Source organism: Natrix helvetica (genome assembly GCF_964273705.1).
Source record: "Natrix helvetica genome assembly, chromosome: Z".
In the NCBI taxonomy this organism is placed as follows: domain Eukaryota; kingdom Metazoa; phylum Chordata; class Lepidosauria; order Squamata; family Natricidae; genus Natrix; species Natrix helvetica.
In genome coordinates, this window is record NC_138554.1 from 139,241,608 (window position 1) to 139,256,946 (window position 15,339).

At 46.0% G+C, this 15,339-nt stretch overlaps 1 protein-coding gene across 6 annotated transcripts; it reads right to left on the minus strand.

The window, feature by feature from the left end:
- Positions 1–564: 564 nt before the first annotated feature.
- Positions 565–15,312, minus strand: JMJD4 (jumonji domain containing 4). Of its 6 annotated transcripts, none has more exons than XR_014176839.1 (8): positions 15,214–15,312; positions 8,876–9,526; positions 7,755–7,920; positions 6,618–6,743; positions 5,031–5,298; positions 3,897–4,043; positions 3,286–3,649; positions 565–1,833 (listed from the first exon to the last, which is right to left on the minus strand). XR_014176839.1 is itself a non-coding variant. In XM_081971710.1 (8 exons), the coding sequence occupies exons 2-7, from the start codon at positions 9,138–9,140 to the stop codon at positions 3,338–3,340; spliced, it is 1,284 nt and encodes a 427-aa protein (XP_081827836.1). In that variant the 5' UTR covers positions 9,141–9,526; positions 15,214–15,312; the 3' UTR covers positions 565–1,833; positions 3,330–3,337. The 6 variants fall into 6 exon arrangements, 4 of the variants coding, with proteins under 4 accessions (XP_081827836.1, XP_081827837.1, XP_081827834.1 ...); XR_014176840.1 differs by having other exon boundaries at positions 565–1,962; XM_081971710.1 differs by having other exon boundaries at positions 3,330–3,649.
- Positions 15,313–15,339: the final 27 nt, after the last annotated feature.

A 15,339-nucleotide genomic window follows, 5' to 3' on the forward strand; every position in this document is an offset into this window, starting at 1 on the left:
TCAGATAAAAGGTGGACACAATTTGAGATAAGTACAATAGGACCTGATGCATAGTGACATTTTATTCTGGAGGCATTGTTGTTCTGTGGGGAGGGGAGGAAAAGAGGAAAGATTATACAGAAGGGAGGGACTGAGCGTAAGGAAAAAGGAAGGAAGGAAGGAAAAGAGGGAGGAACTGAGTGGGAGAAAAAGAACAAAAGGGAAGAAAGGAAGGAAGAAAAGGAAGGGAGGAGGGAAAGGGAGGAGCTGATTGTAAGAAAAAACAAAAAAAGTAAGAAGGAAGGAGGAAAGAAAAAGAGGCAGGAAAGAAGGAAAAGGAAGGGGGAACTGAGTGTTAAAAAGGAGTGAGTGTAAGGGAGAAAAAGGAAGGAAGGAAGGAGGGAGCAGTGGAAAGGAGGGAGGAAAAATGGGACAGAGGGAGGGCAATTCCAGGAGTTGAAGTCCACCCATCTTAAGCTTGCCAAGGTTGAGTAGTAACCATGGTTTTACACGTAACCTTCTTTTCACTCTGCAGCATTTTCACCCCAGCTCAAAAGCGACTGATTGAAAAGACGAGAAACCAAGAACGTTTAATTCATTTATTATCTCCTTTTTTCTCAAAGTGCAATTTTATAAAGATCTCCAGATACTCTGGAAAAACACTTGGACGGGGGGTGTCTGAGTCCATTTCTGCTGAGGGTTAAAACAGGCCCCCACCAAAAAAGGTTGAAGAAGACATTTAATGGGCTACAGCTAAGAGGAAGACCAGATCCCAGCCAGACCCCATTCAGAAGGAAGCCTCTTAGAGTTGGGGTGCTTCCTACAGACACCCCCAAAGGGACATCCTATGAGTAGTTTTGAGCCCTTATGGCATATGGACTAGTTACGCTTAGCCGTCACAGCGAAGCTTGTATCTTATAACTATGCTTAGGGTTGAAATGTGGGGTCCTTGGTGGGTTTTCTCGCAGACGTTTCATGACCCAACTAGGTAACGTCATCAGTGCTAGAAGGGAGGGGAGTTTGTGGAGAGGAAGAGATGGAGTAGGAAAAGGAAGTGGAGGTGCTGAACTGTACAGTAGGTGCTATCTGAGCTTTCTTGCAGACGTTTTATGACCCAACTACATAACATCAGTGCTAGGAGGAGGGAGGGTTTGCACAGAAGAGGACTGTGGGGGTCTTTGGTGTCCTCTGAGCTTGGGGAATTTCTTGCAGATGTTTCAAGACAGCCCCTCCCCCTTCCTCTTCTCCACACAATCCTTTCCCTTCCAGCACTGATGATGTTACCAAGTTTGTTCATGAAATGTCTAGAACAAAACAACCACGTTTAGAGAGCACCAAGTATTCCAGTCCTCCTTCCCCCCCCCTTCCTTCTTATGCAATTCCTTCTAGCCCTGATGATGTTACCTAGTTGGGTCATCAAATGTCTCGAAGAAAACCGCCCAACCCAGAGGACACCATGGGTCATTCCCAAAATGTACACTCAATTTTGTGCTGTCCTTTTTTAAAAGAAGGGACACCCTCCCTCCGAGCAACTGTGGTGGGTTAACACACGGAGATTTAGTCTGTTTCCCCTGTTTGAAAGACCGCCTTCTCCAATCTCCAAGTGGTGCCCCCCCCTCCCCCCCCTCAATAGCTTGAGCAGTCTCCATGTTCGCCCATCACATCTGATCAAGGAGGAAGAGAGGACGACGGGTCTCTGAGAAAAGTCCTTCGTTGCTCCAGTCCAAGGTTTTGTTCCTGGGGGGTTGGACTAGAGGGCCTCCAAGGTCCCTTGCAACCCATCGATTCGATGTTCTTTGTCCTCCTCGTCTCTTGAATTCACCAGAGATGGTTCTGCTCCAGGCCTGGAGGACGCTGAGAAGGATTTCAGGATATCTCGGTTTAAAAAAAAATTGAAGGGGGTAAAAACCACCCTACAACCCCCCCGGCTGATTCTGAAAGCATCTTGAACTCAAAAGCAGGAAGGCAAGGTGAGAAGCAGCCCTTGAAGGGAAGAAAGCGAACATGGCTTAGTAAGGAAAGGTGGACACTCGCCCTTGTCCACTGGCCAAACTTGAGCCAGGTAAGACCCACCACAACCTTCGTCCAGTCCCTGAAGAATTGATGTGCTGTGCCTGAGCTGAAAATCCATAACTGCTCTCTCGCATTCACACAGCGCCAACCGAGGAAAGAAATGGCTTCAAGCAACAAATATGTGATGATTCCCCCCCCACCCCTTTCTTTTCTTGTCTGAGCGCTCCACCTTAAGGCTCTTTCCCGCCGGCCCAAAGAATCAAACAAAGCAGAGGTGCCGGGATAAATATAAGCTTCTATATAGAGAGATTTATTCAGAATTAAGTTCTACCGTGTTCGATTCGGTCGGATTTAAACTCAGTAAGTAGCAGCAACTTGAAGAGTACTGTAGTCCTACTCTGCAAGAAGTGAGTTTTCGGGGAGCAAGTGGATTATAACCCCCCCACCCACCCTCGAATTTGAGTCTTTGCTTTTTAAGCAATGTTTCCTACTTCAACCCCTTCTTAAAATTCCTTCGTTCACCCCCTAAATTCATCTACAACTAGCAGAGTACAGATAGTCCTTGACTTACAACGGTTCATTTAGCAACCGTTCAAGTGGCTGACGACCGTTTTTTCACATATACATCCATTGCAGCATCATGATCAAAATTTGGACGCTTGGCACCTGACCCGCATTTACGACGGTCGCTCTGTCCTGGGATCCCGTAATTCCCTTTTGCAACTTACTGATGAGTAAAGTCATTGGGGAAGGCCAGGTTCACTTAACAATTGGGTTGCTAACTTAACAACTGCAGGGATTCACTTAACAACGATGCCAAGAGAAATTGTAAAATGGTGACAAACTCACCTAAAACCTATCTCACTTAGGAACTGAAATTTTGGGCTCAATTGTGGTCATACATTTTTCATTTTTATGACCACTGCAACATCCTCATGGTCACGCGATCAAAATTCAGACACCTGGCAACTGACTCGTATCTATGACGGGGTCACTTGATTCCCCTTTTGAGACCTTTGGGTGAGCAAAATCAACGGCAGCAGTGACAAAAGTTGTAAAATGGTACATACTCACTTAACAAGTGTCTGGGGAAATTTTGGGCTCACCTGTGGTCGTAAGCCGAGGACTACCCGTAAAACTTATAGGAACTCCTTTACTTTTTAAATTATCTTAAAGCTTACCTCTGCGTTGGCCACTGATCTCAAAATAACAGCAATATTAAATTTTTGTGCTGGCAACTTTTAAGAGGGGCAGTTGAAAGAGGGGGGAAAAGAAGAAGAAGATGGTATTCACATGCAGCCATCTTGCAAAGGAAAGGCTGTTGGCAAATCAAAAACCTCAGGCTTCAGAGGAGGGCGGTGTCGATTGCGGCTTTCAGGCGGTGCAGGAGAGCCTGTGGGGGCGGCGAGAGGGCGTCGGGTTTGAGCTTCTTGAATTCTTCGTTGGCGTTCAAGGAGCCCAAGACTTTTGCGGTCCTTTTCAGGTCGAATACCGCGTGGAGCATACCCAGGCTGGAGAGGGCAGCCCTGGACGAGCGCTTGGAGGAGTCATCTTCGGAGTGGTGGTGTTCCAGCACGAAAATGCGATTTTCCGCAATGATCTTCAGGAAGTTGTAGAATTCTTTGTAGTCGATGCCGGTGTAGGACTTCATCAGCACCTGGGGGGGGGGGGGGGGGGAGAAGAGGGGAGGCTGAGGCCCAGCACATCGTCCAGAAGGAAGAACAAAGACGGCTGAGAAGAAATGGGACGGTTTGCAGGCTTAACCGTGTTTTCACTCATGCCGAGAGGCTATACAGCTACAGGGTTCTACTCAGGTTTCACTCAAAAATATCTACCTGTATTCCAGGGACCAGATTCCTGGCGAAATGCAGAAACTCCCCAGGTGTTGGTTTTTTTTTTTTTACCTGGCATTGCAGGTGCCAGTCTTCCATGCTCTCTTTCCACTCTTTGATCTCCCGCTGGACGGCGGCGAGTTCGTCCTGGAGGAAGCTCCACATATTGGCCACGTTGCATCCGTTCACCCAGTTGTGGTTGATGGAGATGGTGTCTTCCTAGGAGGAGGTAGGAAACAGGAAACATTTATCCCTCCGACTTGGGACACCCAGGGGGATGAGGTGGAGGTGTGTGTGTGTGTGTGGTACTGTTGGTCTCCTGCTAGCCTAAGGGACTGAATTCCAGGATGTCTGTGGAGAGTCTCAGCCCTCCGTGTCATGGCTGTCCCAAAGGTGCTTTTCCAAGAGGCAACTGGACTTTTTTGGGTCTTCTTTGAAGATATTCGGCTTCTCATGAGAAGCGAAATGCCCCCAAGGAAAAACCAGGAAGTCCAGTTGCCTCTTGGAAAAGCACCTTTGGGCTCCAGGATGAAAATTCTGTTCACCGGCCCGTCAATAGTCAAATATTTCATCACAGAAAAGGATTAGGTTGTTGGTTTAAGAGAGAATTCAACTCAGACTGTGGATCAGATCTCTAAGAAGAGAGGGAGTTGGGGAATCAAGCTGGAAATTTAGGACTGAAACTTTGGCATAAAAAGGGTGACTTTGGGCCAAATACCAGGAGACAATGAATTCTAGTCCTGCCTTAGGAGTCAAACATTGGCTGGATGATATTGGACCAAGTCTCACCCAGTTTCTTGATAACTCACCATCTCCAGGTGATTGGAACAAAGTCACCCAGTTGGCTTTCATGCCAAAGATGGAACTAAAATTCACTGTCTCCTGGTGATTGGCCAAAAGTCACCCAGCTGGACTAGAACTCATATTTCCATTGCCTTAGCTACTAAGCCACAAACTGGCTCTTTTGCACTTCGTTTATATCAGGGTAAATCGAACCAGGTACTCTGAGCAGCCACATTTGTTTAACGCTGCATCAAAGGAAACGATGCCCAGAATCTTTGGTGTGCAGACTGAAGCTTGTGAACATCTTCCTCTCGGTGGCCCTAGAAGGAAAACACACACTCTACCAAATGATGTTGGCAGCTGCAGCAGCAGCAGCATCCACAGTGGGGGTTCCAAAGCTTGTGGTTTTCAGAAGATTCTCACCAGATTGTAAACCTGATGATGCCAACCGCTCGGGATGAAGACTATCTCGCCGGCTTCCTGTATGATCTCGACCGGAGGGCTGCTCTGAGCGTAGCGGGGGTACAGGGAGCTGTTCTTCAAGTCGGGAGCGGTGATGTCGAATGGCAGGTGGCCGTGGCGGTCCTTTAGAAACTCTTCTTGGCCTGGGGGGAAAACCAGCCATTTCTTTTTGCCGCAGATGTTGGCTGACCAGCTGTAAGAACGGAAGACGTCAGCGTGGAAGGGTGTCCTGGCAGAAAAGGGAAGAGGCAGGCAGGTAAGGAAGAAAGAGAAGGAGGACGCACTGTATAAGAGGGAGACTTAACTATGGTGTCTCAGAAAAGGGGAATTGAATTCCACCTTCTAAAGGCAGAGATGTGGATCCTGCAAAGTAGAAATATCCTGGGCTACTTTGGGACCACCAGGGCCTGGACATTCTTTTTTAGATGTTTCAGGTGTAGATTAACCTCTGCTAGTGTAGCTCAAGCTTGGCCATTTGAATATGAGTGGACTTCAACTCATCAAAATTCCCCAGCCAGCATGCTGTGAATGGCTGAGGTTTTGAAATGGGGATCTAGTGCAATTTTCTGAGTTCTGAATGGATGGCGGAGGGGGGGGCAGACAGGAAAGGAGGAAGAAGAGATGCAGAAGGAGGAGGAGGAAGGGGGGGGGTGAAAAGATAGACAATGAGAAGGAGGAGAAAATGGAGAAGATAGACGAGAAGGAGAAGATAGACAATGAGAAGAAAACAGGAAGGAGGGGGAGATGGATATGGAGAAGACAAAGAGAAGATGGAGAAGGAGAAGATAGACAACGAAGAGAAGATGAAGAAGGAAAATGGAGAAGATATAGAGGAGAATGAGAAGATGGGAGCTGGAGGAAGAGGAAATAGATAATGAGGAGGAAAAGATGGACAATGAGAAGAAGATGGCGATGGAGAAGATAGGCAATGAGAAGGAGAACATGAAGAAGGGAGAAGATAGATATGGAAGAGAAGAGGAGAAGATGGTCAATGAGAAGAAGCACAGTGAGGAGAAGATGGTGATGGAATAGGATAAGATAGACAACGAGGAGAAGGAGAACATGAAGGAGGTGAAGATAGACAACGAGGAAGATAAGACAGAGATGCAGAGAAGGAGTAAGAAAAGCTACTTCTATGGTAGGCAGGCTGGTTGGGGAATTCTGAAATTTGAAGTCAAGTGGCTGAGGTTGAGAAACATTTATCAGTATTTATCTTCAGGTACAGCAGTGACCTCTGATTCCTTTGAGTGGCCACTTACTTTTCATTCAGAAATGCTCTTGTACAACTCCTTTGGGGAGTTGTAAACTAGATCTACGTGAAGATCACTGGCCAGAATGACTGAGGATCTCCATGGACACTCAGTTACAGGGTTGTTTGGGGAACCACTGGAGGAAGCCTTGAGGGAACAGGCTGGGTGAGGACATCCTGCAGAAAACCTATCTAGGTGCTCCCCAAGAGGCAACCACAACTTGATGGGACATCATCACAGCAATTACAAACAAACATGTCCTTCTCCCCCCGAAAAAAGGACTAGGAGTTGGTTCTACCATGAGCCTTTAGGTCCCATGTAGACAAACCGGTAGTCATCCACAGCGATGGCTTCCCAATATTCATTCAACCAATCAGAGGAGAAATAGATGGGCGTGGTGTAGACCTCCTGATCCGGAAACGTCCTTAAAGAGACAAGGATTAGGACAGCATTTGAAATCTGCGAAGAACCAGAGCACAACAAAGGGCAGCTGATGGTTTAATAATTTAGGACTATGCAGCCAAACAGATACAGGGAGTCCTCGATTTACGACCACAATTCAGCCCAATATTCCTGTTGCTAACCAAGGCAATCATGAAGTGAGTTTTGCCCCATTTTACAGACTTTCCAACAACCAATACAGTTGTTAGGGGAACTCACGGTGGTTATTAAGTTAGTAACACGGTTGTTAATTAAGCATCTGGCTTCTCTGTTGACTTTGCTGGCCAGAAGGTTGCAAAAAGGGATCACGCAGCCACCGGGATGCTGTAACAGTCATAAGTACGAGTTGGTTGCCAAGTGGTCGAATTTTGATCACGTGGCCTCGGGAGTGTTGCTGGAAGATGGCTGGGATCGTGCAACCCTAGGATGCTGCAGCTTTCTTAAATACCATGCCATGTGCCAAGCTGATCACCTGATAAGCTGCATGGGTCATAAGTGCGAGGACTGGCTGCAAGTCATTTTTTCATGTAGCTTTGAACAGTCACTAAACGAATGGTTGCAAGTTGAGGACTGCCTGAACAAGGGTGCTACGATATGGAAGAAGGAAGCACGCCTGTGCAGTACAACACGTGGTGGGACTCAAGAGGCGTGCAAATTGTAGGAGAAAAACAGAAAATAATAATAATAATAATAATAATAATAATAATAATAATAATAATAATAATAATAAAGCACTCGACACACCGAGGAAGAGGAGGAGGAGGGAAAACAACGGCACGTGAGTGAGTTCATGAGGAGAGGTGCAAATAAAATCCGATTCCTGCAGCTTCAGGAGGAAATTCATGCTGTGGGTTTCTGACGAGAGAGGCGCATTAAAGACGGTTCTTTCCGGGATGGTGGCGCCAGGAGCACCTGAGGGAAGCTTTCAAAAAAACCTATCAACCGAGGGGATTTGGCGGCATGCCGGCAGTCTCCGGCGAGAGCCATGGCTTACCTTTGCAGGTGCCAATCCTTGAGGTAAAGGCAGCCGCGGGCCGAGCGGTAGCTTTTTCTAATGTGTTCCTTCCAATAGCTTATGTACTCCTTGAGCTTAAGCTGTTCCTTTGGGTTACAATTGTACTCCTTGACATCGCAGTTGGCCACGGGGACTACAGCCTCGCCTGCAACATAAACTCTTTCAGCCCATCGAGGTTGGATTCTATTTTTTTCCTGGCCTCACTCCAGGGACAGAGGGTGAAGGGTCAAACCGTGGAGGGATTTGGTCTAGGGGGACCCCAGTGGGGAACGCTTCCATGACTGCCACCTGGAAAGGCGTTCTTTTCTGAGTGCTGGGGAGGGGAGGGAGGGAGGAAGAGAGAGGAGAGGTGAAAGTAAAGGAGGGAAGGAGAGGAAGAGACAAAGAAATGAGAGGAGGTGAGGGGAAATGGAGAGGGAGGAGAGGAAAAAGGGGAGGGGAAGAGAGGAAAAGGGAAGAGGAGGAGAAGAGAGGGAGAGCGAGAGGGAGGAGAGGAGAGGGGAAGAGAGGGATGGAGAGGAGAAAGGGAGGAGAGAAAGAGAGGGAGGAGATGGGGGAAGAGACAAGGAGAGAAAAGGGAAGAGGAAAGGGAAGGGGGAGGATAGAGGAGAGGGAGAGGAGAAAGGGAGAAGAGAGGGAGAAAGGGAAAAGAGGAGAGAGAAAGAGATGAGGAAGAGATGAAAGAGAAGAGAGGAAGGAAAAGAGGGGGGAGAGGACAGAGGAGAAAGGGAGCAAAGGAGAGAGGGAGGAAGAGGAGAGGGACTTTACCTCCCAGTATTCTCCTGCCAGTGATTCTGGGAGTTGAAGTCCCCACCCACATCTTAAAAGTGTCTAAGGCTTTGGAAATGTTGCTATATATATATATATATATATATGTACTAACTATATCCCTAGCTATTCACTCTCCCGGGCAGGAGGAGGTGGTTTGCTTCTAATTTTACGACTGCCCTGAAATTGCTGGAACATCTTCAAGTCAGCCCCAGATTTTCAACCATGTGGGCAGGTCCTGGGGCTAAATCAAGAACCGCACCGCTGCCGCCACCTCCACCACCTCGACAAAAAAGCAAGATTACGGCCGATTCCATGGAAAGTCAGCTTACCAAATGTTCGCAGGAGATAATCCAAATTGGGTTTCCCATCCGGCATGACCCACTTCCTCCGGCTGGCCCAGCCTTCCGTGAACTTGGCGGAGAAGACGCAAGGATCATTGGGGATCAAGTAATCCTTGAAAAAATCCGCGTACGTGAAGGTCTCTGGCTTTTCGATGTAGTCCACATGGTTGTGAGGCTGGCAGGCGGCGCCCCGAGTGGCACCGCTGTAGTCGCGGAAAAACTTGGTGGTACACGCAAAAGTCTCCCTGTCCATTCAGGCGAGGACAGATGGAAGGAGACTAGTCCTTATGAAGTAACTGGACTGGGTTTGCCAGTAAGATCTCTTTTTTTTAAATAAAAGGGAAGGGTCAGGGAGGAGAGCCAAAAAGAAAAAAAATCAGGAATGGTGAAGCGGGTAGAAGACAGAGGTCCAGTTCCAGACCTTGCTGGAAAATCGTCCCATTGGGCTCGTGCGAGGAAGGCTCAAATGTCCTTTGCCGTTTGGAGTTTTTGAGGACTAGAACGCTTGAGAGGCGGATCGGCAGCGCATCGGCTATTCCCAGCAAGGGAGTTTATCTCCAAAGGCGGAGCAAGGAGTGGGATAATTTGGTTCTCTTTCCTCGTTGGCATTTCATGGAGAGCAGTGATCAAGGAGGGGGGCTTCCTAGGAAGAAACAACAAGACAATCATTTAACACCACTTTATCTAGGGTTGCCTTAGGCACACCCGTAAGAGTTTCACAGTCTGGAAGAAAAGGGAATTAAAATTTCCAGGCCAGCTAAATGAACAAACGTCATCCTATAAATACAGGTAGTCCTCAAATTACCACCACAATTGAGCCCGATATTTCTGTTGCTAAGTGAGACATTTGTTAAGTGGATTTTGACCCATTTTACAACCTTTCAATCATTGCAGTTGCTATTTTAGTCATACAGTTGTTAAGTGAATCTGGCTTGTCAGGTCACAAAAGGGGATCATGTGACCACGGGACACTGCAACCATCATAAATGCGAGTCAGTTGCCAAGCATCTGGATTTTGATCACGTGACCAAAGGGATGCCGCAAGGGTCGTTAAGTGTGGAAAACGATCCTTCTAAGTCATTGTTTTCAGTGCTGTTGTAACTTTGTAATCACTAAATGAACTGTTGTAAGTTGGATATGGATACACACACACACACATACATACACACACACCTATTTAGTAATTATAAAATTTAGCTATTTATTAAATTATTTCCCGAATTTATTTATTGCCCTGAATTTATTTCCACCCCAAGTTAAGGGATTACAGGGTTGTAAAGAGAGTATATTAAATCTGTATAATGCCCACCTTTCTATTAAGTGGCTCCATAAAAACTTCATTATAAATAACTTTATTTTAAACGTGATCCTTTTAATTAGATTTATCTGCTGTTCACCTCACCCCGATTAAAAATGAGAAGAAATGAAAAAAATAAAGGCAACGACAAAAATGCAGATGGGAAAAAAAAGGAAAACAGTCTAGTCGCTTCATATGTAGTCCTCATCTTAAGACCACAATTTCAATGGTAAGACATGACAGTTATAAAGTGGGTCACTGTGTCACCACTCCTCATTTTATGACCATTTTTGTGGTGGTCTAAAGCAAACACAACAGTCATTAAGCAAAGGTGTTGTTTGTTATGGGGCATTTTTTTCCAGGAAATTTCAAGTTTAGGTAATCCTTGACTTACGACCACCAATGAGCCCAAAATTTATCTTGATAAGGGAGATATTTGTTCAGTGAGTTTTGTCCATTTTATGACCTTTCTTGCCATGGTTGAACCACTGCCGCTGTTAAGTTAGTAAAATGGTTGTTAAATGAATCCAACTTCCCCATTGACTTTGTCCGAAGGTCACAAAAGGGGATTGCGTGATCCTGGGATACTGACATAGGTGTGAGTCAGTTGCCAGTTGTCTGAATTCTGATGAGGTGATCAGGGGGATGCTGCAACGGTCATAAGTATGAAAAAGTACCCTAAGTCATTTTTTTCAGTGCCGTTTAACTTTGAATAGTCACTAAATGAACTCTTGTAAGTTGAGGACTACCTAAATGTCAGTTACCAGCAAAAATGTCATAAATTATCATTACATGAATGCAGGATGTTGCAGCAATGAGTGCCAAATGCCCAAAACGTGACCAGGGAGTTTTCATTGTAGCTTTTAATGTGGGTTCTAAGTAGTTTTTTTGGGGATCTGTTGTAACTTCAAATGGCTGCTAAGCACCCGGTCGTAAGTTGAGAACTACCTGAATGGGAAGAGTGATGAATAATAGGTCAAGATTGTACAGAACATTTATTTAGGTGAAACAGATGGAAATGGAAGCCTGCAGGGATGAAGATCTATCCTGAGCAAAGTGCCTGACATTTAATTCTTAAAAACAACTCTTAGAAGCTCAAAAAGGAGAATTTAAATGTGCTACTCAATGCAAGATGCTTTCCTCAAAGGAGTAGGGAAAAATCATTATGTTCCCTTACACGTGGGAGAATTGCTGCAATAGGTGCAAATGCAGCAAAAGTAAGGTTCTATGTTTAGGCCAGAAAAACCAAACGCACAGGTACAGTGGGGCAAAAAAGTATTTAGTCAACCACCAATCGTGCAAGTTCTCCCACTTAAACAGATGAGAGGCCTGTAACTGGCTTCATAGGTAGACCTCAACTATGAGAGACAAAATGTAAAAAAAAACCCCAAACAATCACATTGGCTGATTTCGAATGAATTTATTTGCAAATTATGGTGGAAAATAAGTATTTGGTCAATATCAAAAGTTCATCTCAATACTTCGTTATATATCCTTTGTTGGCAATGACAGGGGTCAGACGTTTCCTGTAAGTCTTCACAAGGTTGGCACACACTGTTGCTGGTATGTTGGCCCATTCCTCCATGAAGATCTCCTCTAGAGCAGTTATGTTTTGGGGCTGTCGCTGGGCAACATGGACTTTCAACTCCCTCCAAAGGTTTTCTATGGGGTTGAGATCTGGAGACTGGCTTGGCCACTCCAGGACCTTGAAATGCTTCTTACAAAGCCACTCCTTCGTTGCCTGGGTGGTATGTTTGGGATCATTGTCATGTTGAAAGACCCAGCCATGTTTCATCTTCAATGCTCTTGCTGATGGAAGGAGGTTTGCACTCAAAATCTCACGATACATGGCCCCATTCATTCTGTCCTGGTCCCTTTGAAGAGAAACAGCCCCAAAGCATGATGTTGCCACCCCCATGCTTCACAGTAGGCATGTTCTTTGGATGCAACTCAGCATTCTCTCTCCTCCAAACACGACGAGTTGTGTTTCTACCAAACAGTTCTATTTTGGTTTCATCTGACCATATGACATTCTCCCAATCCTCTTCTGGATCATCCAAATGCTCTCTAGCAAACTTCAGACGGGCCTGAACATGTACTGGCTTAAGCAGAGGGACACGTCTGGCACTGCAGGATCTGAGTCCCTTGCGGTGTAGTGTGTTACTGATGGTAGCCTTTGTTACGTTGGTCCCAGCTCTCTACAGGTCATTCACTAGGTCCCCCTGTGTGGTCCTGGGATCTTTGCTCACCATTCTTGTGATCATTTTGACCCCACGGGGTGAGATCTTGCGTGGAGCCCCAGATCGAGGGAGATTATCAGTGGTCCGGTATGATTGTATTTTTTTATGATTGTATTTTTATCTGCATTGACTGTACACCGCCCCGAGTCCCTTTTTGGGAGAGGGGGCGGTCTAGAAATCCAAGAAATAAATAAATAAATAAAAATGTCTTCCATTTTCTAATTATTGCTCCCACAGTTGATTTGTTCACACCAAGCTGCTTGCCTATTGCAGATTAAGTCTTCCTAGCCTGGTGCAGGTCTAGTTTTGTTTCTGGTGTCCTTTGACAGCTCTTTGGTCTTCAGCATAGTGGAGTTCGGAGTATGACTGTTTGAGGGTGTAGACAGGTGTCTTTTATACTGATAAGAAGTTCAAACAGGTGCCATTGATACAGGTAATGAGTGCAGGACAGAGGAGCCTCTTAAAGAAGGTACAGGTCTGTGAGAGCCAGAAATCTTGCTTGTTTGTAGGTGACCAAATACTTATTTTCCACCATAATTTGCAAATAAATTCTTTCCAAATCAGCCAATGTGATTGTTTGGGTTTTTTTTTTACATTTTGTCTCTCACAGCTGAGGTCTACCTATGATGCCAATTACAGGCCTCTCTCATCTTTTTAAGTGGGAGAACTTGCACAATTGGTGGCTGACTAAATACTTTTTTGCCCCACTGTATAGAACAGTACCTGGCTCAATAGCGGTAACTGTGAGAGGGATGTTTCTTGTGGACAATCATTTAAATAGGAGCCAATAGTATGTGGCTTCAGCCACAAGGACCAACGCAATCCTAGGCTGCATAAACAGAGGGATAGAATCAAGATCTCGTGAAGTGTGAATACCACTTTACAAGACCTTGTTAAGGCCACCCTTGGAATACGGCATCCAGTTTTGGTCGCCACGATACAAAAAAGATGTGGAGACTCTAGAAAAGAGTGCAGAGAAGTGCAACAAAGATGATTAGGGGACTGGAGGCTGAAGCATATGAAGAACGGCTGCAGGAACTGGGTATGTCTAGTTTAATGAAAAGAAGGACTAAGGGAGACAGGATAGCAGTGTTCCAAAATATCTCAGGGGCTGCCACAAAGAAGAAGGAGTCAAACTATTCTCCAAGACACCTGAGGGTAAACAAGCAATGGGCGGAAACTAATCAGGGAGAGAAGCAACCTGGAACTATGGAGAAATTTCTTAACACTGAGAGCAATTAATCAATGGAACTTGCCTCGAGAAGTTGTAAATGCTCCAACACTGGAAGTTTTAAAAAAGAGATTGGAGAGCCATTTGCCTGAAATGGTACAGGGTTGGACTAGAAGACCTCCAAGGTCCTTTCCATCTCTGTTTTTTTTTTCCAATTTGCTTTACCAGCCCTTTTTTTTTTTTTTGCTTTTGTTTTAATCCAAAGGTATTTTCTTTATGCAAACTGTTCTTTGCAAATGGGAAGAAGCAGATCTTAAAAATTTTATTTCTGATGTAGCATGCTCCTGCTTTGAGTGCTTCTCATTCCACAATGTGTAGATGTTTTGGAAAGATAACAACTTGTCCTAGAGCCAAAGAATGCCCGGTTTGTCTGCAAGATTAATTGAACCAGCTACTGCTGGCACATTCGCTTTGCAAGCAGTGACCTCAAACTGTCAATCATAGGAACGCAAGTTCCATAAATCCAAAGCAGAGCAGATTTGTCCTGAAATGAACAGTCAACCTTACACCTGAAAATGAACAGTGGGAATACACAAAAGATGAGGTACACGTACACACCTCACACTCCCAATTTGCTGGCCTCGTTGTAGTTCGTTCCAGTAGGGTGGCAGGACCATGAAAAATTAGAATTAATCATGGTAGAGACACGCATTTGCAAAATGACCCCAAGTCATCCCTTCTTCAGACTTTGATGCTGAGACTTTTTAATTCTTTTATAATGGCAGAATTGTAATGCGTCCATTTCCATCTGTTTCACCTGAATAAAATGACAGATCTGGACAATCTTGACTTCTTCATCAGTTTTCCCATTCAGATAAACCTCCACTTATGACTGGATGCTTAATAGCCATTTGAAGTTACGACAGACCCCCCAAAAATCTACTTATGACCCACATCCAAAGTTACAATGAATCCTCCCTCCCCCCCCCCGTCACGTGGGGGTTAGGGTTAGATGGGAATTGGGGCTGGAAGATGGGAATTGTAGTCACTTTCTGGACTGAGGGCATGGAGATTGCAGTCTGAAGGCCGCAGGGGGTGGAAGATGAGAATTGTAGTCAATTGCTTCCTGGACTGAGGGCGGGAAAAACTGTCCAATGCCTAAATGGAGATGGGAATTGTAGTCACTTTCTGGACTGAGGGCATGGGGATTGCAATCTGAAGGCCACAGGGGGTGGAAGATGGGAATTGTAGTCACTTTCTGGACTGAGGGCATGGGGATTGCAGTCTGAAGGCCGCAGGGGGTGGAAGATGGGAATTGTAGTCAATTGCTTTCTGGACTGAGGGCGGGAAAAACTGTCCAATGCCTAAATGGAGATGGGAATTTTAGTCCAGTGGTTAGCCTTGGGACAAAGTTTAGCTGGACGCGAGGGAGATGGGGATGATGGGATCTGTAGTCCAATACTACACCTCAGAACGCCTGAAAACAGGCCCCGAAATCCCCATGCCCTTTCTCAGTACCCCCCCTCATCGTTTTCCTTTCTGCTCCCCCCGCCGCAGCACCCTCAACACCCCACCACAGCCACACGCATGCGCAAACCTTCCCTCCCCCACGACTAACCCGGCCGCCGCTGCCGCCGCTTCTTCTTCGGACCCCTCAGAGGGCGCGCCCAAATGACTGCGCATGCGCCGTGAGCTGTCTCGCGGGCGAACCAAACCGCCACCCCGGGCCCTCATGCAGCTCCGT